This window comes from Esox lucius, chromosome 19 (genome assembly GCF_011004845.1).
Source record: "Esox lucius isolate fEsoLuc1 chromosome 19, fEsoLuc1.pri, whole genome shotgun sequence".
NCBI lineage: Eukaryota > Metazoa > Chordata > Actinopteri > Esociformes > Esocidae > Esox > Esox lucius.
Window position 1 is genome coordinate 24,599,898 of NC_047587.1, and position 25,520 is coordinate 24,625,417.

The window sequence follows — 25,520 nt, forward strand, 5'->3', positions numbered from 1 at the left end:
TTTTCTAATATAGACATTTCATTGGATAAAATGTCCTTACTATTACTGGATTTAATTAGTGTCCCACCCAGCAATCTGGATGAATGTGCCGTTCCGGGTAAGTGCATATGCTAAAATGCAAAAATCTAAATGTCAAATGCATAATAAATGTTATAATAACTAAACCATATTAAAATCTACTTCTTGCACATCTGTAATATAAGAACATAGGCTGAATTATTTTTGAATATAAAATAATGCACATGAATAATTACGACTCTTTCCTCCCTTACTCCAATATGAAGGCACATAGAATTTATATAGAATTTGAGCATACATTGATGTGTTTAATAAAGCTGACAGTCTATTATTTGGGACTTTACAGGTGGACAGAATCTAGGTAAGAGAGTTGTTCACTTCATTGTACACAGAATAAGCGAAATAACCTAAAATACACAGTAAAGTACTTTAGTGAATGAAGAATACAAATTTGTACAACAATCTCTACCATGGTATCTTAGTTACTCAATAAAAAGTTCACTAGAATATTTATTGTACTGTATAATGAAGATAAAACATCACATTCAATGGAAATAAAATGCAAATTAACTTCTCTCTTGATTTTGAAACATTTTGTTTCATTCATGGCAACAAAGTCCAGCTTGTGCCGCCAAACAGTTTGAGCATCCAAACCGCAAACAGCTTCTTAAAGTGAACTATTAACTACAAACTGTTACCTAATACACAGTTCTGTTTATAAAAGCCATAAAGCGAAGCAGTGTACTCTTGCACATCAAAGTTAAGAAAGTTCTTTCCACAAAGTTCCATTGTTTCCTTAAATCCTGTTCTTTAACATTCAACAATTGTGCATGTTTTCACCAAAAGAGCAAGTGTATCCCTTTAAATTCTCTATACATTCCTTGTGTGAATCTGATTTCAAGAGTAGCCAGTCTCTGTACTGTAATGTACTATTTGTCAGCTTCCTGTAAACTTGTTTACCTATGGGGCATCAGTTTAGAGCAATGTGAGGCTTTTCTTGATTTATAACAGAGTAATTCTTTGGGATAAGGTTATTTTATAACCATGCATATAAACAATGAATCTACAAAAAATCCCTGATACCCTATCAAGTGCTAAATTGTGCATGTAATTGTGTGATGATGCTATGAAAAAAAGACTGCTACTGGCTTGTTCGAATAGTGCAATGGTTTTATTGCTGTTCTGTAACCTGAAATCTGTTTCTTATGCATGTCTAAAATAAATCTGAATTGTCAAGTGGAAAATCATGTCTGTTCAATAAGGTATATATGAATTCAGTTTGTGCTATATTCTGACTGTCCAGCTCTGCAGTGGCACTTAAGGACTAGAGGTTAACAGTCATATAAAAGGCCTGCAGGCCACAAAGCACGTAGTCTCTACATCATCACCTTCTCAAATCTTCATTTTAGTACTGTGGGTTGTAGTATATGGGACATGCAATAACACCTAATAATAGAATGGACATTTTAAGTGATGTTTTTTTTTTTTTTTTAAAGGCTGCGCCTGGGCAGAGTATGAGTTGTGAACTGCATAGATCACAATTGGCCTACTGCCAACTGCCATGGATCAAATGAAGGGTTGGAGGTAGGTGTGGAGGAGAAACACACAAGGGGAAATATAGCAAATGTAAAGAGATACTCCTTTTGTAGAGCAAACCATACAAATGTGTGCAATCCAGCAGTGTGGGATCAAGTTTATTCTGTTGCATTGTCTACGTTTTAGCTGCTGAATCCTCTGATACTTTGCCACCGTTGGGGATGGTGCATAATGCAAGCCTGTAACAGAAAAGGACTCTTTGCATGGTCTGATATGCTCACACAGGCAAACACACAACAGTGAAACAGAAAATGGATGCGGCCCCTCCTCTAAGTACTACACCCTGCTTATGACGCCAGGATTTCAGTTACCAGTATTCATTCTCTACAACTGATAGGGCGCAAACAATTTATAATACTGATAAATGTTATACATAACCGTAACTGAGATTTACTTTGAGGCTATGATATTTACAAAATGTTTAAAATGTATTCATAAGTATGAATCATTTACCAGAGAGCGATCAATAAATGGATAACTAACTCTAAATAGGTTTTTTGGCATGGTTCATGAAATGGCATGTCTTTCAATTGAGGTAAGGTCAATTACAATTACATTTCTTTCAATGCTGAGATGGTACCTTAGGTTTGAAAGTTGGCAGTGTATTCAGCAGCTGCAGGTAAACTGTTAACAAAATGGAGGGAACTATGTTTTCCTTAGCATGGTGATAATCCTTCACAACATACATTATAGTGGAATTGTAACCTTACATCACTGTTATTACAATTACTTAAGGACAGACATTTACCACTATTAAAGGGAAAACGACCCAAAAAAACTCTGGAAATAAAACCAATTTGATAACAGTAATAATTCAAATTTGAAGAAAGTACAGTATAATTAACAAAATAGTAAATATTAACCAGTGAATACTCTACTTATTAGGAAGGATCTCGCCCTGTAAACATGGCTGCAATCCACAAAAATATACCCTTTTCTGGAATCTCGAGATGGTACATTACATACGTAGTTACACCAAGGTGATATATATTAAAGTTTGCTTTTACATAACAAAACAAAAGTTTGGCTAAATTTTTCATTTTATAACCCAACAGAAAATGTTCATGGCTTTAGATTTTGATTCAAGATCTGTCTTTCATGACTTTATATTATTTGTAATAAACCACAATAAAAACAAAGATGAAAATGTTTGTTTTTTTAATTCAATGGAAACCGTAGCTGCAAAATAACGAAAAGAATCATACAGTAGAGCTTTGGCTTACATTACCAATTAACTGTTGGAGCAATGAGAACTTCCTAAATTAACTGAACAATTCTGCATTTAAGTCTTTTCCATATAATATAAAGTACCTATTGAAAGTCCACACACCTTTTCAGTCATCACATTTTGCTGCCTTACAACTACTTAGAAAAAAATCTTTACATATCTACACAATTCATCTACTCAACTCAAAGTGAAAAAGTGATCATATTGTAAAGTATTCTACCAACTTCGCACATGTTAAGATATCTCAAGTTGTCCTAGATATCTACTGTTTTTATTACATTTCTATGAATAATTGATATAATATTCAAACCTTCTCATGCATGTTTATCATATTAATATTTTAGAACTCTTTCTTTTTCACTTTGAAAATGTTGAGTAGGTTGTATTTTGTAATGTTATGGCAACAAATGTAAAGCCTGTGATGAGGTGTGTAGAATTTCAATGGCGATTAAATCTTTATTTAGAGGAAAGCTACGTAAAAAAAAAAAAACAGGTTGTCTCTGAAGATGATAGTTTTAAAATTTGATTTCACATAAATGTATTTAATAAGTTAATAGAAGTGACAAATTTAGAGACATATTTCGTTTGATGAGATTAAAGGTGTATGAGGTTTGGCCACGTTGTAAAACAAAAGCTTGAACACTGGACGCCACAGGCAGGGCTCCGCGGTTGCTATGCATCTCTCTGACTTTCTTTGATTGTTTGTCATTTGGAACCACAACAGCAAAAAACAGCAACTACAAGTGCCAGACTAGACCAGTGACTAATCTATTTTGGGTATTTCTTTTTTTTTGACATCGGACTCCTGCAAACAATCAAGTACCTGATAACATCTGTCTGTGAACATCATTTAGACCAACTACTTTCCATTTAATTTAGATCTGTCCTGACACCTTAGTTATTTACCATTCTTACAAAATGAAATGGAGTTAAATAATAATATTATAATGATAACTATAAGGACCTTTCCGAACCTCTCCATATCTCCACCGCGTCTGCCCTCTTCCTCCCTTCATCTGACTAGCTGGTGACTGGAGGCCTGGCCGGGAGGTTCTATGTCACCCAGGTGTCCATGCGCATGCGCTTGACAGAGGGGCTCTCCCTGTTGTCCTCGGTGCTGGCTGGGGGTCTGCCCAGCCCCATGGACGAGGAGTGGAAGTCTGGCCTGTGGTCCTCGCGGTCACTGCCGTCGTAAGAGCTGCAGGAGGAACTGAGGCTGTCCACTGGCGAGCGGCCCAGGTCCTGCCGGCTGGATGCTTGCTGCTGCTGGGGGAAGCCTGAGGTGGTGACGCGCTCCCGTGGTGGAGAGATGGGCTCTGACTTGATGTTGATGTTCTGGCTGGTGTTGATAGAGAGGTTGGAGCCCTGGGGTAGGTGACTGCCTCCCCTGTGGAGAAACAGCACTGTGGTCAGTAACATTAGGAACGGAACATAGACGGGGTGCTTGTAGTGATGGGAATAATAAACCATTGAAGGAGCACAAACTCTGTACTCTGAATGTGTATATAATGTGTGTGAATGTGCTGTATAATCTATAGATGTGTGGGTGTTTTTTTTTTTCTTTTTTAGATATGTGCTCTTATGCGAGGGGTGTTACTCACACCAAAGAGCTAAGAGCTGCCTGGCCCAGTTGATGCTGTTGCCATGCCGACATAGAGCCCAGAGAGAGCCCCGGAGAGCCGAAGCCCTGTAGAGAGGAGATCTCTGCACTGCTCAGGGAGTACTCTGAAACAAACACACTCCCACCGTTACACCCAGCAACACCTCTCACCACAGGAGAATAGTCCAATCAGTAACAGCAGGTTTAGGCAGCACTGAGGCAGCCCTACCAGGCGGGGTAGACTCACCAGTGTTGTAGCCGCTGGGCATGCCTGAGTAGACCAGACCTTGGGGGGCCAGACTGGGGGTGGAGACCGACACTACTGGGGTGGCCAGTGGCTGGGACTGGGAGCTGCTTATCCTTTGGGTGTTCTGTAAACAGCACAAAGAAAACAGGTTTAATGAACCAAGCCACACAGTATGGAACTGTGAAAACTTACTGTGGTGAACAAAAACATACAAGATAAATGGATAGATAGATAGATAGATAGATAGATAGATAGATAGATAGACGTTGTGAATATTAACAGTATATTCTGAAGTTATCATTTGATAAAGAATATAACAATATATATCTAGAATGGGTTGCTATACCACTTTCCACCAAGAGGTGACACTGTCGCTTCACTGTAGCTAAATTCCAGATAATAATTAAGCCTTATATTGAGCATATCTGTATTATAATACACATATGGTCAATATAGGCTTAACTGTCGTCTGGAATGTACGATGACTGTTTAACAATGTGTGATAATCAACAACAACAAGAACTGCCATCAAGTACAGACATTGCTGTTTTTGTCCAATATTTATTACTACAGTGTAGGTTAATCTGGTTAAAGTAACGCAGGGATTATGTAAAATACATGATCAGAGACATATCATTTTAAAATAGGATTTTACCACACACCATAACTTCTTGTTCATTCTTTAAAACACTCAACTAATTTCTATCCTGTGTATAACGCAATAATGAATTGAATCGCCACCAAAGTCCGTCCTAATATCTTCTACTGCCAGCAGAAAAGACAGGTTCTGCATTTTGATAGTAGCTACCACATATGTCTTATACAAGCACAGTCCTGGGTGCAGTGGCTGACATGCTGTCTCTTGTCCTGCGTGCAGTGGCTGGCATGCTGTCTCTTGTCCTGGGTGCAGGGGCTGGCATGCTGTCTCTTGTCCTGGGTGCAGTGGCTGGCATGCTGCCCTAAGCACACAGTCACACAACACAGCGCCTTCATGCAGCAGCAACAGGACCACACAAGCTCTGAGCCACCCAACCGCACTCATCAAGCCCACACACTCACACCAGTCCCTTTTTCTATAATGTATAGATCTATGCATGCTTTATTCAAATCTTTTAAGTATATTATGTACTGTCAATTATGTATCTCCAATTTGAATTGACGATACGCTTGTTTGTTCTCATCTAAGAGTGAGACTTAGGAGCACCCTGACAGACTGCATGGGGGACGTTTGTGATCTGGGTGGTAATAACATCACACCTTTAGACACACCTTTACTAAGTCAGGGTAGCAAACACACACACCACATGCCTATCGTGGTACGGTTGCTTGTAATTTAGTGCAGGGTTCGACTGAGGCCAAATGGGATTCCATATGTTCTCCACTGCACCTACTCTTCCAAAAACAAGCATATCTGAGAATATCTGGGAATCATCCAATAATCAAGTCATCTAGCTCTCTCCATTACAAAATTGCCAAGATTCAAAATCTCTTCCAGGGAATCACATTGTATTGACATCATGAAAGATGTGTTTTTCTTTTAATAACAACTGATGTCTGTCCAAAATATTTTTCTTGAAGACGCAAGACTTAAAATGACCTGTCTGAGTTCTTGTTAACGTGTGCATTTTGTGCTCACTATCGAAAACAGAAACAGACATACACCCCAGAAGGATGACTTGGCTTCCTTGTCTAATGCATGGGAGTGGCAGAGTGCAACACAGACAGGTTGAGGCACCTTTAACAGGCCAGGCCAAAAACATGCAGTAACACACTGACATTGCTCTTCTCAATTTAGTCTTTATAAAAATAAGGCCATGGCTGCAGATCCGAATGTCCCGGGATCTTTAGTCCACCGTTCCAAAAGATCTGCATCTTTCCATAACGTCCGAAAATGTGAGCATCACACTTCAATTAGCCTTGTGGAGTCAGAAAATGGAACAAGGTAAACCGCTGAATAAGTTCAACTAAAATGTAGTAAGATTATTTTGTAGTCATGTTGCATAAAGATTGCAAAAATTATCACTCAGCGATGTAATGATGCAAACCTGTTTGCTATTATTTTAAGTTCTGTTATGTGAACCGGACCGTTTCGCACCCTTCACCTGTAGTCCAATATACAGCACACGTGCACACAATTGGATCTGCACATAAACAGATGCTCCAGGCAGCTTTAGTTGGTTGTACTAAAGATCTTGAGGTTGGATCCACAGCCACAGTGTAAAAGTTAAAGACCCAATGCAGTCAAACATCAGATGAGATGTCCACACTATAAAGCTTCAAAACAAAACTGTCCCTACAACCAATCAGGTCTTCATATGTAATTTTTTTTTTACAAACATTCATATAATCAGATAAGCCAAGAGAAGCTCATAGAAATAAATGATATGTATTTATGTATGTGTAATAATATATACACTCAAAAGCCAAAACATTGTGACCACTCAGGGGTGAAGCAAATAACGCTGATCATCTCCTAACAAAGGCACATGCCAAGGTCTGCGTAGATTAGATGGTGAACAATCAGCTCAAGTAATCAACGGGCAGGAGACACGGGCAGGAGTAAAGACCTCAGCAACTTTGGGCAAGGGCCAAATTGTTAAGGCCAGATGCCTTGGTCAGAGCAAGGCTTGTGGGGTGCTCCCGGTCAGCAGTGGTGAGTACCTACAGACAGTGGTCCGATGAGGGACAAACCACACATCAGTGACAGGGGGTTGGGCGCCCAAGGCTCATTGGTGTGCGAGGGCAACAAAGGCTATCCCGTCTGGTCCGAACTGACAGAAGGTCAAATGTGGCACAAGTCCCATAAAATGTTAATGCCGGTTACGGGAGGAATGTGTCTCACAGTGCACTGCATCCTGCTGCGTATGGGGCTGCGTAGCCGCAGATTGTCAGAATGCCCATTGATGAGCTCTGTTACTGAACTGTGTGTGCCATTAACCTGGGGAAGTGATGGCACCAGCATGCACTATGGGAAGACAACAAGCCATTGGAGGGAGTGTGATGCTCTGGGCAATGATCTGGTGGGAAACCCTGGATCCAGGCATTCTTGTGGATGTCACTGTGCCACCTACCTAAACATCTTTGTGGACTAGGTACACCCCTTCATGGCAATGATATTCCTTGACTGCAGTGGCCTCTTTCATCAGGATAATGCACCCTGCCACACTACACACATTGTTCGGGAATGTTTTGAGGAACATGATGAAGAGCTCAAGGTGTTGCCCTGGCCTTCAAATTTCCCAGATCTCAATCTGATTGAGCATCTGTGGGTTGCGCTGGACCAAGAAGTCGCATACCACAGAACACTTTCAGGGGTCTTGTGGAGTCCATGCCTCGGCGGGCCGGCGCTGTTTATAAGGAAGGTGGTCATAATGTTTTGGCTAACCAGTGTAGTTTTATAGTATATGTATTTATATGTATATGTACTTTTCAACATACAAACTAAGCAGTGATGATTTGTTTTAAAAAGTAATTAAAAAGACTGCATGGGGACTTTAAAGTTATTCAAATCTATCAAGATATCCTTCTATTTCCACTCTAGGCCATTTGCCACTTTTTGTTGTGGTTGGACGAATAAAGTGTTAATTCAACCATTTCTCAGGCAATTCTCAACTCACCAAATCCATTTCCTCTTCCTCCGACTGCTCTCAACAGAAGAGAAGAAGAGTGGCAGCGTTACAAGAGAAGGTCAGAATGGCTTCTACACTACATCTGGACAACCAGTGTCCTAATTGCCTGATTGTATTCCACCAGTAAAAGTAATTTAGGCATGCATGCCCTCTAGGCTTAAAGATTCGCTCTGTCCTCTGCTATTCATATTACCTTGAAAACTTCTCTGTCAAATGCAATCAATCCGTTTCTTTGTGGACTCATGAACTTGCCTAAAATACTTCAATAGAATACTGTGTAATGCTTTAGATACTTTTCTGCTAAATGGCTAATGTATATTATAAAATGTTTGTATTGGTTGACCATTTTGGAATTGGACCAGTAATTTCAAACCCATCACAATTTGCTACTCCGACTGATACTGAGGTAAAATCTAAATGAGTTGGAGAAAATGATTAAAGATAGAAAAAACACTTTATGACCTCTCATGCATGGATTAACTGCTGTCAATCAATTAAATCCCACCTGAGAATATAGCTTGACTCATATGGATGGCTCTTCACTACAAACAAGCTGTTCAAGAAACTAAAACGGATTACTTCAACTTAATGCAAATAGTAATGTAGTCAGAGCTACCACTCAATATAACTCCTTGATACAGTACAACTAAGTCAGCGTAGTGTACATTTGTGTTCCACCTAGTAAATCCCAGGGGTCTCTGTAAGTGAGGCACTAACACCAGATCCTAACTGGAAGTCAGTCCATGTTTCTTGAACTGAGGGACAGTGTGTGCCCAGGCCGGGACTGTCTTAATACCCACACTCAATCAATGGCGGCAGGAAGACACGACAAGGGCGACAAGATATTATCTGGCTCACACTCTGGGTCCATGATTAAACCTGCATCACCACTCTGTCACACTGAGATGTGATTAATTTAATACCATTATGGCCTAATGACAGGCTGTCTGCAGACCTGCCAGCCCCAAACGGAACGCAGCACTTCCACTGACAGAGCAGGCTCTCCTTTCTGTCTCCATACTACTGACACCTTCAGAACATCCAGAATACTTCTAATCCAGACAGATGTTCTCATGAAGAGCACTCTTAACTGCTGTGTCTTTGTGAATTTTTTTTTGTTGTTGACTTGTGGAGCTCTACCACTTCCAGATGTTGGCATGATAACACAGGCTGATCCTCCAGGCCGGCTGACGGATCAGGTGTGTACACACCACAGAAACTGAAGGTATATTCATCAAACAAGCCCTCACGGAGGGCTCCTGCAACCGGCTGGTTGGAAAGAGTCAATTACCTGCCAATAAAATAAATACATTTAAAATACATTTTTCTCATTTTGATTTATGCCCATGACAGGCTAGCATAGCCTCAGGTGCTCAATGTGGTCAGAGCTCCCTGCACCTTAATTATAATAATTAGAGAGGGCCTCTAATTTCAAAATGAATAATTGACTGACTGTTAATGCACCTGGGCCTCAGAGATATAGTCCGGTTAGCTACGGTGCTGTTTGTGTTCTTGGCACTGTCTAGAGTCTACTGTAGCTCCTGTGGTTGATCAAATAATAATGCATAATGAGAACTAACGCCGCTCACTGATTGCTGTTGATGGGAGTCAATCTCGGTTGCATTTAAACCAGTCCCACTGGGAAGAGAGAAACAGCAACCTCATTTATCACAAAATGCGTGACTGAAGAAAGCTTGCCAGCACCACTTTTCTCAAAGGTTGGTTATTCATCCATTTTCAGCGTGTATCTCCATCCACCGCATACCATGTTTTTGTAAAGATTCTACTGGTTAAAGAACAGTATTAAAACCAAACATTGTTGCTTTTGGCAAAATGGGAGTGCTTGATCCTTGTATTAATGGCAAGATTTTTTGGACGTACTGATTGAATGGATAGAATGGATTAATATGCCGCAAAGAGATTGCAAAGCAATTTTAGCAAAAAAATTGCTTGAACATCATCATTAACCATTGCTCATTCAGACCCTTTGTCAATATGCACTATTGCCATGCCTGTTCCTAAGGACCATTTGATCATATCCTATTTAAATGTCAGAATCTATTCCATGGCTGGAGATACACAATCCTCTATGGTTAATATTAAGCATAATTTGACTTTTCCATTTAAGGTCTCAGTTACACAAAAACTGCTTGAAGAGACAGTTGCTCAGTGTAGTTTGAAGTCTCACCAATTATATTCTGCCCCCAACCCCGCCACTACTATGGTGATATTGTAACTTTTTTTTTATTTGAGAAACAATGCAAGAGTTTAACAAAACCAAATCAGACAGCAAACAAGGATGTAGTTTGTTTTCCAGGTGGCATTGTAACACTTGTTTTGTGTCAAAAAAAACTCTACAAATGTACAATCCAACAATCTGGTGTCCAATGAATGCCTAGGTTCTCCCCACCACACCAGAATGTAATTGGAAATTAAGGTATAAATGAGGACCCAGCACTTCAAACAATACTGATTTTCCTCAGTCAGGGAGGACCACGTTTCCCTCTCCAAAACATTTCCAACATTTCCAACACGCTATACCACAACGACACCATCACAACCCTGTGAAAATAAAACGCCCTCGGTAGCACACGTGGGGGACAATGTGGCAGACACACACAGTCTTCCTCCAGTCTGCTCATGTGCAGTGAGGAGGGGGCTACAGTACACTACTCACCAGTGGAGGCATCATGCCTTTGGATGAAGGGGGGATCACGACTCTCAGATCTGGCTTGCGGTTGCCCATGCCCATGTTCCCTCCAGGGGGCGGTGGAGACTTGGTGGGCATGACTTTCCCCAGGCCATTCCCGCTGGCTGTGCCCAGGAGTCCCGGAGAGCCCCTGGGATTGACGAAGCCGTTCCCTGGAGAGAGACAGAAGACTATGAGTCACTATAACAACATTCATCTGCCAACTTTCCAACATACTATTTCAAATCTGCATAGATTACTCTGGCATGCAACGTTTAATGTTTCCAACCCTCTGGGAAGTTTTAATAGTCTCCGATAATTATACTGCACATTTACTAAAATAAAACATCCATTTGAGAATTGATGAGCCCTTCTCTCTTGCTGTGAGTGACGATATCCAAGTCAACGCCTTGTATCCCGGGATGAGGAGCAATTCACCTAACAAATGTACTGTGACTGCTATTTAAGATAGGAATAGCAAGCCATTAGTCAGATAAAAAAATGTCACTATTAAATATTGTTATGGTATTTTGTATATGTACTGTATGTGTGAACTGTAATTTTCTTACAGAAAAATGTGTCATACGGCTTGTTTATCCCCCAACCCCAAACCTTACTCACTGCCCCCCACCCCGCACCCTTCAACCAGACTCATTTCCTGTGGCAGCAGCAATGAGACAAAGTGAAAGCAGGAACAGTGTCGGTGACACCATTTCACTGCAGTACATATCAAACCATGTCTATATGGAGTGGGAGTGATCATGTGAGGTATGACCTACTACAGTACAGTGGATGCTATGAAATCGATGTGTGCATCTTCGCAAATTCAACAGCAGATTATATCTCTTCACGCCTTCTACAGCAAAACATCAGAAACAGGGGGAAAAATGCATGACCAATGTAGAATAATTATGAGAAACGGAGATCAAAGAATCAATGCTATCTAGAATTTCATCAACAGATCAGTGTCACACTTCAACAAGTAACTGAGTAGCCCATTGTGTTCTGTAGAGCCTAGTGAAACACAAGCTGGGTGCAGAATAAGCAGGACCTGTAAAATAATGGAACAATCTCCACTCTAGCTACAGATAAGAAGCCCCACAATACAATGCCAAATAAACAGTTATGAGACATACAATGGTATCTCACAGCTGAATCAACAGCATACGCAATGTCACCTAGTATTGCTCCATGCACTTACTCCCATTTTATACTGAAAGTGACTACAGTAAAGTCCAAGGTGAAAGCATATCAGTAACTATGGAAATTAACCAAACGCTAAAACAATGTCTACATTTTCAATGCTTATGAATTCAAGACCTTGAATTCAATACTTAAACATAAATATAGGTTCCTTAGATTATGAGTAACACCTGGGTCAAAAACAGTTGTTAAATGTAACTTAACTTTCGTTATAATATTGTAAAATTATAATATATGCAAAAAATGATAAAAAAGGCAAACCCTGGTTGTGGATTTTCACACAGTTTCAAAACGGTTGTGGGGGAGGGTTGGAAAATCAACTGAGGGCTGGTGTTTAGGAGGGGGAGGGTCTTACAGTATCTTGACATGACTGTAAAAAGGTGTAGCAACATAGTTCTCTGATAATGATCAGAGACCTAGGGAATCTGTTGTTACACACACATGAATGTGTAGATATTGCATTTGCTACAGCTTAAAAAACCAAAAACCAATTAAACACAAAGCAGCATGTAGAATGGTATACATTAGTACATATTCCTGTGATTAGAAATGGCTGATGAGTAAAAAGCTTGGACTTAGCCTCTACAGTCTCTGTTGTGCCATATATTCTCCAGTTGATGATGACTGTCTTCACTGTGTTCCATGGTATATCTAATGCTTTGGAAATTCATTTGTACCCTTCTCCTGACTGATATCTTTCAACAATGAGATCCCTCTGATGCTTTGGAAGCTCTCTGCGGGATTCCGTCCGAAACCTTCTCCAGATTCATCAGGTTTCGGGGCTGTCGCTGGCCAATACGGACTTTCATCTCCCTCAAAAGGTTTTCTATTGGGATCAGGTCTGGAGACTGGCTAGGCCACTCCAGAACCTTGAGATGCTTCTTACGGAGCCACTCCGTAGTTGCCCGGGCTGTGTGTTTCGGGTTGTTGTCATGCTGGAAGACCCAGCCACGACCCTGGCATCTTCAATGCTCTTACTGAAGGAAGGAGGTTGTTGGCCAAGATCTCACGATACATGGCCCCATCCATCCTCCCCTCAATACGGTGCAGTCGTCCTGTCCCCTTTGCAGAAAAGCATCCCCAAAGACTGATGTTTCCACCTCCATGCTTCACAGTTGGGATGGTGTTCTTGGGGTTGTACTCATCCTTCTTCTTCCTCCAAACACAGCGAGTGGAGTTTAGACCAAAAAGCTCTATTTTTGTCTCATCAGACCACATGACCTTCTCCCATTCCTCCTCTGGATCATCCAGATGGTCATTGGCAAACTTCAGACGGGCCTGGACATGACCTTGCGTGCGCGGCAGGATTTTAATCCATGACGGCATAGTATGTCACTAATGGTTTTCTTTGAGACTGTGGTCCCAGCTCTCTTCAGGTCATTGACCAGGTCTTGCCGTGTAGTTCTGGGCTGATCCATCACCTTCCTCATGATCATAGGCCCCATGAGGTGAGATCTTGCATGGAGCCCCAGACCATGGAGCCCCAGACCGTCATCTTGAACTTCTTCCATTTTCTAATAATTGTGCCAACAGTTGTTGCCTTCTCACCAAGCTGCTTGCCTATTGTCATGTAGCCCATCCCAGCCATGTGCAGGTCTACAATTGTATCCCTGATGTCCTTACACATGTTTCTGGTCTTGGTCATTGTGGAGAGGTTGGAGTCTGTTTGATTGAGTGTGTGGACAGGTGTCTTTTATACAGGTAACGAGTTCAAACATGTGCAGTTAATACAGGTAATGAGTGGAGAACAGGAGGGCATCTTAAAGAAAAACAAACAGGTCTGTGGGAGCTGGAATTCTTACTGGTTGGTAGGTGATCAAATACTTATGTCATGCAATAAAATGCTAATTCATTATTTAAAAATCATACAATGTGATTTTCTGGATATTTGTTTTAGATTCCGTCTCTCACAGTTGAAGTATACCTATGATATAAATTACAGACATCTACAAGCATTGTAAGTAGGAAAACCTGCAAAATCAGCAGTGTATCAAATACTTGTTCTCCCCACTGTATACACACACACATGTATTTGTTCTCTCTGTATCATATGATCCAGAATGGTTCTCCTGCCCACAAAACCTCAGTAAATGAACATGTAGAAGGATGTTTAGTTTCTGTGTTTGGTAAATACACTGTTGTAAATAATTTAAACTGCCTGTAGGAGCAAAGTTACATAAGGGGTTGTCTGTACTGCTCAAAAATTGCACCATTGAGCAAATGATGCAGACCTGACCAGCCCTGACTGTCATTAAGTAAACACCAGAGGACTGCATGTCTCAGTGAGGGACGATAACATGCATGAATGGGAAAAGATTAATGGCTGTAAATCAAGAGACTAATACATTATGTGGAAAGGAGAACAAATTCTAATTATAGCGTCCATTAATGAGCCTGGACAGACCCTTTTGCTGGATGCACTGGTATTGTTTTGGCTCAGGTGGCAGAGAGCAGAGTCACAGTATGTGATATAAAAAAAGACACTTATTCTCTAGTTATTGGTCATCAAAACAACAATACGGAATACTTTGGAAGGCCACATATAAAGAAAGTACCCCTCTTCATTCAATTGTATCTACAACCCTTTTTCTAAGCCTTCCTAATAAGTATTTTAAAAAAAATTCAACACTGCTCTTTCACCACGAAGTGACGCAGATGAACATGTGTGAGGGCAATTATTTACAACAGTGTATTTACCAAACACAGAAACTAAACATCCTTCTACATGTTCATTTACTGAGGTTTTGTGGGCAGGAGAACCATTCTGGATCATATGATACAGAGAGAACAAATACATGTGTTTATATACAGTGGGGAGAACAAGTATTTGATACACTGCTGATTTGGCAGGTTTTCCCACTTACAAAGCATGTAGAAATCTGTATTTTTATCATAGGTACTCTTCAACTGTGAGTGACGGAATCTAAAACAAAAATCCAGAAAAATCACATTGTATGATTTTTAAGTAATAATTAGCATTTTATTGCATGACATAATTATGCAATAAAATGCCTCCCCGCTCCCCGGGACCAATCTGTATCAGCTACTCATCACCTAGTGGCACTGTCGAAGTTTAAACCTAGAGTGTGGTTTAGCTTGGTGCTACGAAAGAGTGCCTTGTAAGTAAGAACAAGAGACAAATATTTCCAAAATAGTCTCAGTTTAGACATGGAAAATCCACTGGAAACACAATAGCCATTCATGGATCTTTAGAAAGAGGAATAATTCCTCCATATACAGAGCAAAAACATACCTTTGGTATTTCTCTTTCAAGAACCTATTTAACCACCAATATGTGACTTGCAGTCATGACTAGCACTCATTCTCAAATGGATATTTAACTCAACAATTATATTTTTGTATTTCTGTTAATATCAGCACACTGATAATACAAAACCCAAAAAGTGCGCATGTCAACCATGAATTTCTCAAAATACAGATCTTTCTTTGCAGAGATAAATCGAGAACAAACTGAAAAGGTGGTCTGAAACTAACTATGTAAGTTAGTGAAAATAACTATGTTAGTTTCATCTTTGTATAGATAGTTCCCCATCTTGAGAAATGCACACTTTCTGGGGATTGTATAAAAAGTATACTAATGCACTTCTCATTTTGGCAGCAAATTCTGGCACCCCCCTCCGATAATTAGGACCCAACTCAAGTGAGATAAAAATAGCATATTATTATATTATGTCTTATTATGGCCTAGGCCAGTGGCATTCAAATTTTCCGGGGTTTTTTGCCAGAACTTTTGGGGACTCCATTTTTAGGGATGCCCACCCAAAAGCTATTATAATGACACAAATATAAGATTGACATATTAATTTACACGGCCAGTACATATAAGCTAATCATATCATAAGCTTCCATAAATCAATTAATACATATCCATACATTTAAATGTTTCATATTTTTTCTTCTAATTATCCCCCTCAAAAATGTTTATTCTTTGTTCTGGAAAAAAACAGGTTATTTTTCTCTGGGTTAGTAGCTTTACTTTTAGCCCATGATCCCACTAGAGAAAACATTGACAACCTCTGACTTTGGTGTAATTAACCTTGTCTTGAGCCCCCAGAAGGAACATTTTAATAAACAAATATTTAATAAAACTTTTAATATACTTATATTTGGCTACGGACCCCAGCAGAACCACTATAATAATGAACTAAATAATTTGTTTGGTAATATATCCCTTTAATGCTTAACATAGTGGGAATAAAGAGAACACAGAAAGAATAAAAAAAAACTGTGGAAATTAATTAGGTAGTTAAAGCTTAATGCATTAAGCAATCCACATAGGATTACTAATAAGGTAAAATATGATCCTACAGAGCTCCTTTAATTGCATCGATAAATATATATTTGAGCAAAGCATGAGAAGTTCATAGTGTTATTATGGGCCAACTATTTGGTATTTGAAAGAAAGCCAAAACAGATGGCTCATTTCAAATGGACCAATTGATAATTAATTACCATCAAACATTTCTGAAAATACATAATTATAATATAGCAACAACAATTTGCCTGCAAAACAAGAATACTGTATGTTGTGAGTGAACATTCACCAAGGTGGTGGGTTTGATTGCCATGGGGGGACCAGTATGAAAATGTATGCACTCTATAAACTCCTCTGGAATGATCTCAATGTGAATATGAAAATGCTTATGCCAGAGTCAGAGAGAACCAGACTGCCTTGTGATGACCACTGCCCAGGGCTTACACAATGTCAGTCCAGTCTACTTATCAATCGTGATTCATGTCTGCAGAATACTGGCACTAAACCACTGTGAAACCTCTCCAGCAGGAGTATGGGAGCCCTTTCCCCCTTATTTAATGTAAAACATGGCCTTTTATGCCTCTAACATGCTAGGTGAGCATCAGCCGTCTGCAGAGTCTCATTTACCAGAGATTCCGGTAATGTTTTGTGGGTATAATGACGGTATTACCATGAAAAATCATTTCTGCTTAATGTAAGATGTGGTGTATTAACAGGAACACATTTGTATGCGTTTGTTTGTAAACTGCCAAATCTTGTTAAGGTCTCAGATTGAAACCATACTAGCTCATTCTGAATGAACGCATACATTCGTAACACGTGGCAAAGAACACTTGTGGATATCCTTCCACTGCTGAAGAAATGAAATATCTCAAAAAAGCAACAGGTTTCCAGCTACAGTACATACCTGCATGCATCCACACTGTAAAAAGTGCCATAAGATGACCATGGAAAAAAAATTGCACATTTGGACTTTGTCGATACATGCCAATATGAAGCCAAACGTTTTTCTTTCCGAGGACAAGAGCTGGCATATCATATGGGATTAGGGTTAGGATCAGCACTCTATAGGCTTAATCAGTGATCTGGAGCATTTCCCATGACATTTTCCATGCTTGTAAGCCCCTCTTAGTAGTGATATCAAGTCACACCAGCAGGGGAAAAGAGAGCAAGACGTTACAAGAGAGAATTCCATCTGCCTGGTCCAATGGGCCTCTCCTCTCCCAATAGCTACTGCTTGCGAAAAATCAGAGCTATGTAAGGAATGGCCATCTGACAGCAGCACTGGAGAGAGAGGATTCTCTTCCAAATAGCATGTCTCTGCTGTTACACACAGTTCGGTACAAACAACAGCTGCAGTCTCCTACCAATGTGCCAATGGCTGACACCCCTCCCTTGGCACAGGGGCCACACAGCACCCCACAAAATGACTGCTTACCCAGCACAGGGTCAGAGTAGTGGAGACTGCCACGGACCAAATGCAGATAGACCAAACATTTTACCCAGCCCTGATTGCCTTGAATCACCTCACGAAATGCAGACTACAATTTTACACAGCACGTGAGGACTCACAATTCAGCTCAGAATTTAAAATATTTAGCTCCAAATAGAGTGGGGCTTATGTTGATTCCTCAATGTATTTCTACTACAATTTTTTTTACGGACAACAAGCTGTCCGGTCATTGTGAACAAAGCAGACAGAGGGACGTCATGGCCTGAATAGCTCCATGGTCTTACTGGCCTAGGCCACTAGCAGGCTGTCTGCATCCATATAAGGGCTTCCACGCTACTGGGAAAAACAGATGCACCTGTCAATAGAGGGAAGGAAACTGTGGGTGGTAGAGTGGGATGAAGGTGTCAGCCCTAAAGGAAACACTGTGTTTATTTACCTGCCAAAACCAATCAGCCGCCTGAACTCTACCCTTTAGACTGTTAACCCTATCAGACACCAACCATTTCACAATGATGACATAGACCCTAAGAACCACAAAGTGGCTGCTGCCATTCCAAAAACACTAGCAAAATGTGGAAAACAAACATTTGGAGTGAGACAAAGTGAGCATTCAATTCAGAACAAGAGGCAGTCATGATCTTTACCTTGCAGGAAGTACAATTATACATGTGCCCTTTCTGGTGTCCTTGGTGGTTTGATTGTGTATTTCCTAAGTGGCGGGCTGCACATTTGCAACTATTGGCATTTTCTTCAGTTACTGTACACAATCATCTGAGCAAATACACTACCGTTCAAAAAAGTGGGTCACTTACAAATGTCCTGGTTTTCAAAATATATTTTTTTGTCCAAATTTATCAGAAATATAGTGCAGCAATGGCTAATGTTGTAAATGACAACTGTACCCAGAAATAACTGATTTCCAACCGAATATCTACACAGGTGTACAGAGGCCCACTATCAACAGCTCTTGTGTTCCAATGGCTCTTGTGTTTGCTAACCCAATCATTTTAAAAGGCTAATTGATCATTAGAAAACCCCTTTGCAATTATGTTAGCCCAGCTCAAAACTGTTGTGCTGATTAAGGAAGCAACAAAACTGGCTTTATTTAGAATGGTTCAGTATCTTCAGCATCAGCAATTGTGGATTCGATAATGGCCAGAAACAAATGACTTTCTTCTGAAACTCCTCAGTCTATTCTTGTTCTGTAAAATGAAGGCCAATTGCAGGCCAATGTGGGAAATTGCCAAGAAACTGAAGATCTCATACAACAAGGTGTACTACTTCCTTCACAGAACAGCCCAAACTGTCTCTAACTAATAGAAAGAGGAGTAGGAGGCCCTGGTGCACAACTGAGCAAGAGGACAAATACATTATTGTCAAGTTTGAGAAACAGATGCCTTACAGGTCCTCAACTTCATTAAATAGCACCCACAAAACACCAGTCTCAACATTAACAGTGAAGAGGTGATTCCGGAATGGTGGCCTTCCTTCAAAGATAAAGCCATATCTCAGACTGGCCAACAAAGAAAATATTAAAATGGGTAAAACAACACAGACACTAGACAGAGGAAGATTGGGGAAAAAAAGTGTTGACAGACTAAGTTTGAGGTGCTTGGAACACAAACAAGAATATTAATGAGATGCAGATCAAATGAAATAATGCTGGAGGAGTGCTTGACGCCATCTATTAAGCATGGTGGAGGCAGTGTGATGGTCTTTGGGTGCTTTGGTGGTGGTGAATTGAGAGATTTGTACAGAATAAAAGGAAGGAAGGCTAACACTCCATTTTGTAACGTCATGCCATACCCTATGGACAGTGCTTGATTGGAGCCAATTTCCTCATACAACAGGACAATGACCCAAAACACAGCTCCAAACTATACGAGAACTATTTAGGGAAGAAGCAGTCAGCTGGTATTCTGTCTATAATGGAGTGGCCAGCACAGTCATCGGATCTCAACCCAGTTGAGCTGTTGTGGGAGCAGCTTGACCGTGTGGTACATAAAAAGTGCCCATCAAACCAATCCAGCTTGTGGGAGGTGCTTCAGGAAGCATTGGGTGAAATCACTTTAGACTACCTAAACAAATTGACAACTAGAAAGCCAAAGGTCTTTAAGGCTGTAATTGCTGCAAATAGTTTGAAGAACACAATTATTTCAATTAAAAATAATTATTTCTAACCTTTAAAATAGTTGCTATATTAAAGTTGAGTGCTGAGGACAGAACCTCCTGACACTCAGCTTGGGTGGCTTGCTATAGAGCAAGGACAGTGCCATATCCATACAAGACATGTCAACAGTTTTAAATAAAGTATTAGACTGCATCAACTCCCTTGAATATTTCCAATGCTCACAGACAGACAAATGCAATAGTGTGTCCCAAAAACACAGGGAACTGCAAAGAATGGGATTCAAGCTGCTGTAAACAAATGGATCCAGACAGTGATGCTGAGGGCCTGTTGGGCAGCCTCCTGGAAGACCTAGTGTACCCGCTGGGCTGGGGTCCATGCAAGTGTCCACTGTTACATGTCTGTCCATCTCAGCATGCCACCTAATGAGATGCATAAAATACCCATGATTAACCATCTGCATCCCTCAGCTGGGAGCCTGGGATCAATGTCAATCCCGCTGAAGAGGCCGGAGTCTTGTTCTCAGTTAACCACGGCTGTTAAGGAGCATAATATGAGGTGTCTGGAAATGTTGTGAATTTCATTGTAGAAGACATGGAAACAACGTCAAGCTGTGAGCCTTTCCCACCCCTTACACCACAAAGGAGCATCTAACAGTACGTGTGATCTCATTGTTACTGGTTCTATCGAGAGTAGGGCATCGGTTCTATCCTTAACCACTCATCCAAGACAACATTATTAAGTACGTGAATTTCTTTATTTTTTAAGGCAACAAAGGTAGGATGTTTTTTTTTTTCAGGGGAATTCAGCATCCATTGTCCACCCTTCAGTTTCTAGAGTCTGACAACAACACAGTTTGCAGCCATGCTTTTTTTATTATGGCAATAACCTTCTAACCGAGTGACATATTTATTATTTACCTGAATGCATCCACTCGGTGGGTGAAACTAAATGTACCTTCTCAGATTAGAATCAAGATAATGTGAGAGTGAGACTATAAATACTGCATAGATTTTTAAGTATCTGCATTTAATAAAGGATTTAATGCAATATTTTACCCAGCTTGGTGGTCATTGTGCTACGTTGGTTAATGCCTATTAAACTAACTTTCCAAGAAGTACTATAACTAATCATGGTTATAGTAATTATTTCCAAGTAATATGCTGTTTAAGCACAGTGCTATTTTTACCACAGATATTACCACAATGTTTGCATCCTGAATGGACTGGTTTAATGTGTAGAACACTGTAAAACATGAAGGATGTAGCTACTGTTACCAAACCCTAATGTTATAAAACCTAGCCAACTGTTGCTGCACTCTTCAAGTGTAGGGGTCTTCAGTGAAGTACACATTCTTGTTGAGGAGTTGAGAGATACAAATCAATGTTAGCAGGTTTTGCTAGCAACAGCTCTGAATCACCCATCGCCAGGAATTCTGAAAACGCTTACCTGTACTAACGTTTGTTTTACACAAATGCCATCCTTCAAGGGTTTCCTGCAATTCATGTTTTTATGTTTTTTAAAGTTACAAGCACAATAAACCACCAACTTTTTCCAAAATAACTTATATAGTAAATAAATCTCCAACTCTACACATGGTTTGGTTGACAAGTTGAGCAATCGTACAAGGATGAACTTGTGCATACATTCAGTAAACGTTTTTTTAATAAAAGCATGAATTGCAGGACTGCAAGAAGGGCTGAGCTTGTACAACACAAACATTAGTACAGGTAATTTCAGTATTCAATTTTCTTTAACGTCAGTTGTTAAGTATTCAATGTTGTTGCTAGCAAATGCTTCTAGCGATGGTATTTCCTCAAGTAGAGATATGAGAACAAGTTGGGGTGCCAAGCTATGAGTAATACAAGCCTACCTAAAGTATCTGAATAAATGTGTGCATCTATGAAAAATCAGCAAATGTGGTCAAGTGTTGAATGCATGTACCCAGGAGTTAGCTATTAACTGAGTTTCGCACTTAGGTAATTTCACGTGGTGATGAGTAATACGTATACACAGAAGAAAACTACAAAAGCATTCCTAAAGTAAATATAAACAAACAAAATCCCATAGAGATTCTGGCCTTTGGTCTATCCAAGACTAACAATCCCACTGACTGTCTGGACCTGGTGTTCATTATGGCTTGGCAGCACAGTACCTGGACGTGGATGCTGCCACCTGGGGGGTGGAGTGTGGAAGTGTTTCCTAGATAGTATGTGTCCAGCTAACACTAACCTTCCTTATGTAACACAATGGTGACCTCTCTTAAAAAAGGCCTAGTACATCATCCCACTTCCTCTATTGAGGTGTGAAAAAATGAAGAACCTGTAACGATAAACAAAGTGACGATTAGGTGGTAACATGAGCTCACTGAACTCCCACTGGACCTTTGCTTGACTCATGAAGATTCCCTACAATTAAGTGTGACGTTTTTTTATGATAACATAGATGCAAAGGGGCCAATGCGTATCATATATCGCAGAGTAAATCAGGCAAATTCCAAGACAAATATATCTATATCTGTTGGATATAGACCTGAATCTTTCCCAACCATGGATGCAGTCAGATGTAATAAAGACATTAGAGAAATCTGAGCGGTACTGACCAGCATTGCCTTGACTAGGGGGCCTTTGCTGGCTCCCGCTCGAGCCCATGTTCCTGTGTAAGGAGGCCTGAGGGGGAGAGAGCATCCCACTGTCATTCAGAGAGGCTGTGGCCTGGACCAGGGCCTGGCTGCCCATGGGACCTCCTTGGTTGTAGGGCATGGTGTTCTGATTGGAGACAGGCACTGCCACATGCATGGAGAAGTTCTGCTGGGGCAGCGCTGTGGGCTACAGGAGGAAAACACACAGACATGGGGAAAATCAAAGACCTGGCGCTGGGATGGGATGGGGGTTAATAGGCGGAAGGATACAGCAGAGATGGCATCTGTGATGGTGCCACATCAATCACATTGGTATGGTTAACAGAGCAGTTCTCACAAACGGATGACCAACAAACAACATGTTTCTGTTGCAACCGGCAAGGATCAAAATTCAGGCTGATTATAGAAGCTCCGTCCTACATTCTTACAGTTATTAACATGGAATTAACTGTGAATGGCCAAAAATGACCACAAATAAAGATACTGAATAAAAAAAGTGAAATCTGTAAAATAGCTGTATCACAAATTATGCTGTTATAAGCTTTTATAAAAAGGCATAAAAAGTACACATAAACACAATATTGTTATAAATGCACAAAACAAACATTTCACTGTGTCATCAATAAAACATGACATATTCCAAAACATGCACATTAGCAGGGTCCTGTACCATGTGTTTATTATTGCATTGTAATAGTCAGCACTGTAGAACACAATGTCCTTATTTAATCCCTATAGTGTCATTGCATAATTTCCAAAAATATGAATACATTTAGCCAAATAACCTGTAGTAAGAATTATAAAATGAATGTCATCATTTAATATTACCATTTACTTATCTGCAGTGCTGACTATATAAAGTGTGTGAGAGTGACTGGTGACAGTAGGACGACTGCATTCATAGCACAGTCTAGTGAGGCAGACAGTTAGTGATATTATTAGTATGTTAATTGCATACAGTGGTGCTCTCCATGTAAGAATTAGAGAGAAAATAACAATTGAAGCACTGTATGTAGTACTCTATGACTTCCACCTCAATAAGATCACTATTGTCCTATGGTAAAGCTCTGGTTACCTGTCGTAGCTTGATGAAGTACTGGATAATACAGTGACAGTCCACTGATGCTGGGTTTCAGGAGGACTGTTTGAATTGCCCAGGTGACAGAAAGATACCTGACTAGCACACTGAGAACCAGGAGAGACCATACACTAAGCGAAGGAAGGGGAGATACAAAAAAATTAAATAAAGACTAATCTTCCTATGATCTGGAAACAGTGGGACTAAAACAAATTCCATTTTCCAATCTGTTTGGGGTAGAAAATTGGGTTTTTGGAAAAAACACATAAATCACCAAGACACAGAGCCAGTCAATATAGGTGAGTGGAAAGAAATGGAGGAATCTTCCCTTTCTCCAGGGGATATGTGTCTTAATAATAAAGAAGCTCCACAATGGAAAAAATAGACACTTACTATTTTATATAGTTTTCACATGTTTCAAACATCATCATGTTGAGAAAGAGCTTTGAGAGTTTCACACTATCATAACAATGTGATCTTATCAGGGTGTGCCAAAATATAAGCTGCGGTACAAATGAATAAAGTAAACAAATACACGTCCAATGAACGGAAAAAGGTTATGCTTGAATAGTCCACGTTTGCTTATAGTAGTTGAGGTTGCAGGGTGGGATAACGAAAAAAAAAGAAGAAAAAGTCAAACCAAAAGAATCCTTTGTGCCACAAAGCCAAGTAGCAAAAACATTGCATTTACTTACGATTTTATGATTTCTCATCATATTATCAAACTCCTCATTAATTTTTTTATACTTTTCTTCTGTGTGAGGGGTGAGGACATATGAGGCATCGGGGTCCGGGCTATCACAGCCTCTGTGTTCTTTCTTGTTTAGCGCCTGTAGTGAACATCAACATAAAAACAGGAATCAACACAAAATGGCAGGAGAGGGAAGAAGTACTTACACCACAGCGCTTGTACATTAAATCACTCTCTTCGCTTAGTTTGCCGAAACGGTCGTCCATGAGGGGGCTGTGCCCAAAACAGTCATCTGGATCAGGACTGGCACACAGGTCATTATGGCCTTTGTTTCTTAATTTCTGAAATAAAATTACACAATTCACACACAACACAGCATATAGTGCTCTAACTGACTCCAGATGTGTCTATCACATAGTTAAGGATGCAGCCTTTACATTCCTGTTGCCAATATTATTTGAATACATTAAATACATGACATATTTAATTACTTGCAAGACATCAATTATAAAAAATCGGCTATGAAATATGCATTTTTAAATAATTGAATTGCCACTGTATTTCTTTGGGATGGCTGACAATGACGGGAAAACTGAAATTTCATTCCTTATCCTTTTATCCTTTAGAGACCTTCAGCACCAAATGAACTAAATATGCCTGTCCATGGCTCTATCTGTTTCAGTCTGTCCCTGTCTCTGTATGTTCCTGTCTCTATCTCACTCTGTTTCTGTCTCTCTGTCCCTGTCGGCCTCTCTCTGTCCCTGCCTTTCTCAGCCTCTGTCCCTGTTTGTCTCTCTCTGTCCCTGTTTGTCTCTCTCTGTCCCTGTTGGTCTCTCTCTCTGTCCCTGTCGGCCTCTCTCTGTCCCTGCCTTTCTCAGCCTCTGTCCCTGTTGGTCTCTCTCTGTCCCTGTTGGTCTCTCTCTGTCCCTGTCGGCCTCTCTCTGTCCCTGCCTTTCTCAGCCTCTGTCCCTGTTTGTCTCTCTCTGTCCCTGTTGGTCTCTCTCTGTCCCTGTTTGTCTCTCTCTGTCCGTCTGTACTCCCTT

The 25,520-nt window shown here is 40.3% G+C and overlaps 1 protein-coding gene across 5 annotated transcripts in view; it reads right to left on the reverse strand.

Moving 5' to 3' along the window:
* Window positions 1–305: 305 nt before the first annotated feature.
* Window positions 306–25,520, reverse strand: part of mef2aa (myocyte enhancer factor 2aa) — an 88,815-nt gene continuing 63,600 nt past the window's right edge. The window contains exons 5-11 of one of the 5 annotated variants that reach the window (XM_010892706.4): window positions 24,684–24,818; window positions 22,670–22,895; window positions 10,996–11,180; window positions 8,307–8,330; window positions 4,690–4,813; window positions 4,444–4,567; window positions 306–4,229 (exon numbers count right to left, since the gene is read on the reverse strand). In XM_010892706.4, the coding sequence (XP_010891008.2) occupies window positions 3,896–4,229; window positions 4,444–4,567; window positions 4,690–4,813; window positions 8,307–8,330; window positions 10,996–11,180; window positions 22,670–22,895; window positions 24,684–24,818 (1,152 nt within the window). In that variant the 3' untranslated portion in view covers window positions 306–3,895. Of the gene's footprint in view, window positions 4,230–4,443; window positions 4,568–4,689; window positions 4,814–8,306; window positions 8,331–10,995; window positions 11,181–22,669; window positions 22,896–24,481; window positions 24,617–24,683; window positions 24,819–25,520 lie in introns of all 5 variants that reach the window. The other 4 variants (XM_034288174.1, XM_010892704.4, XM_010892707.5 and 1 more) reach the window with 4 other exon arrangements.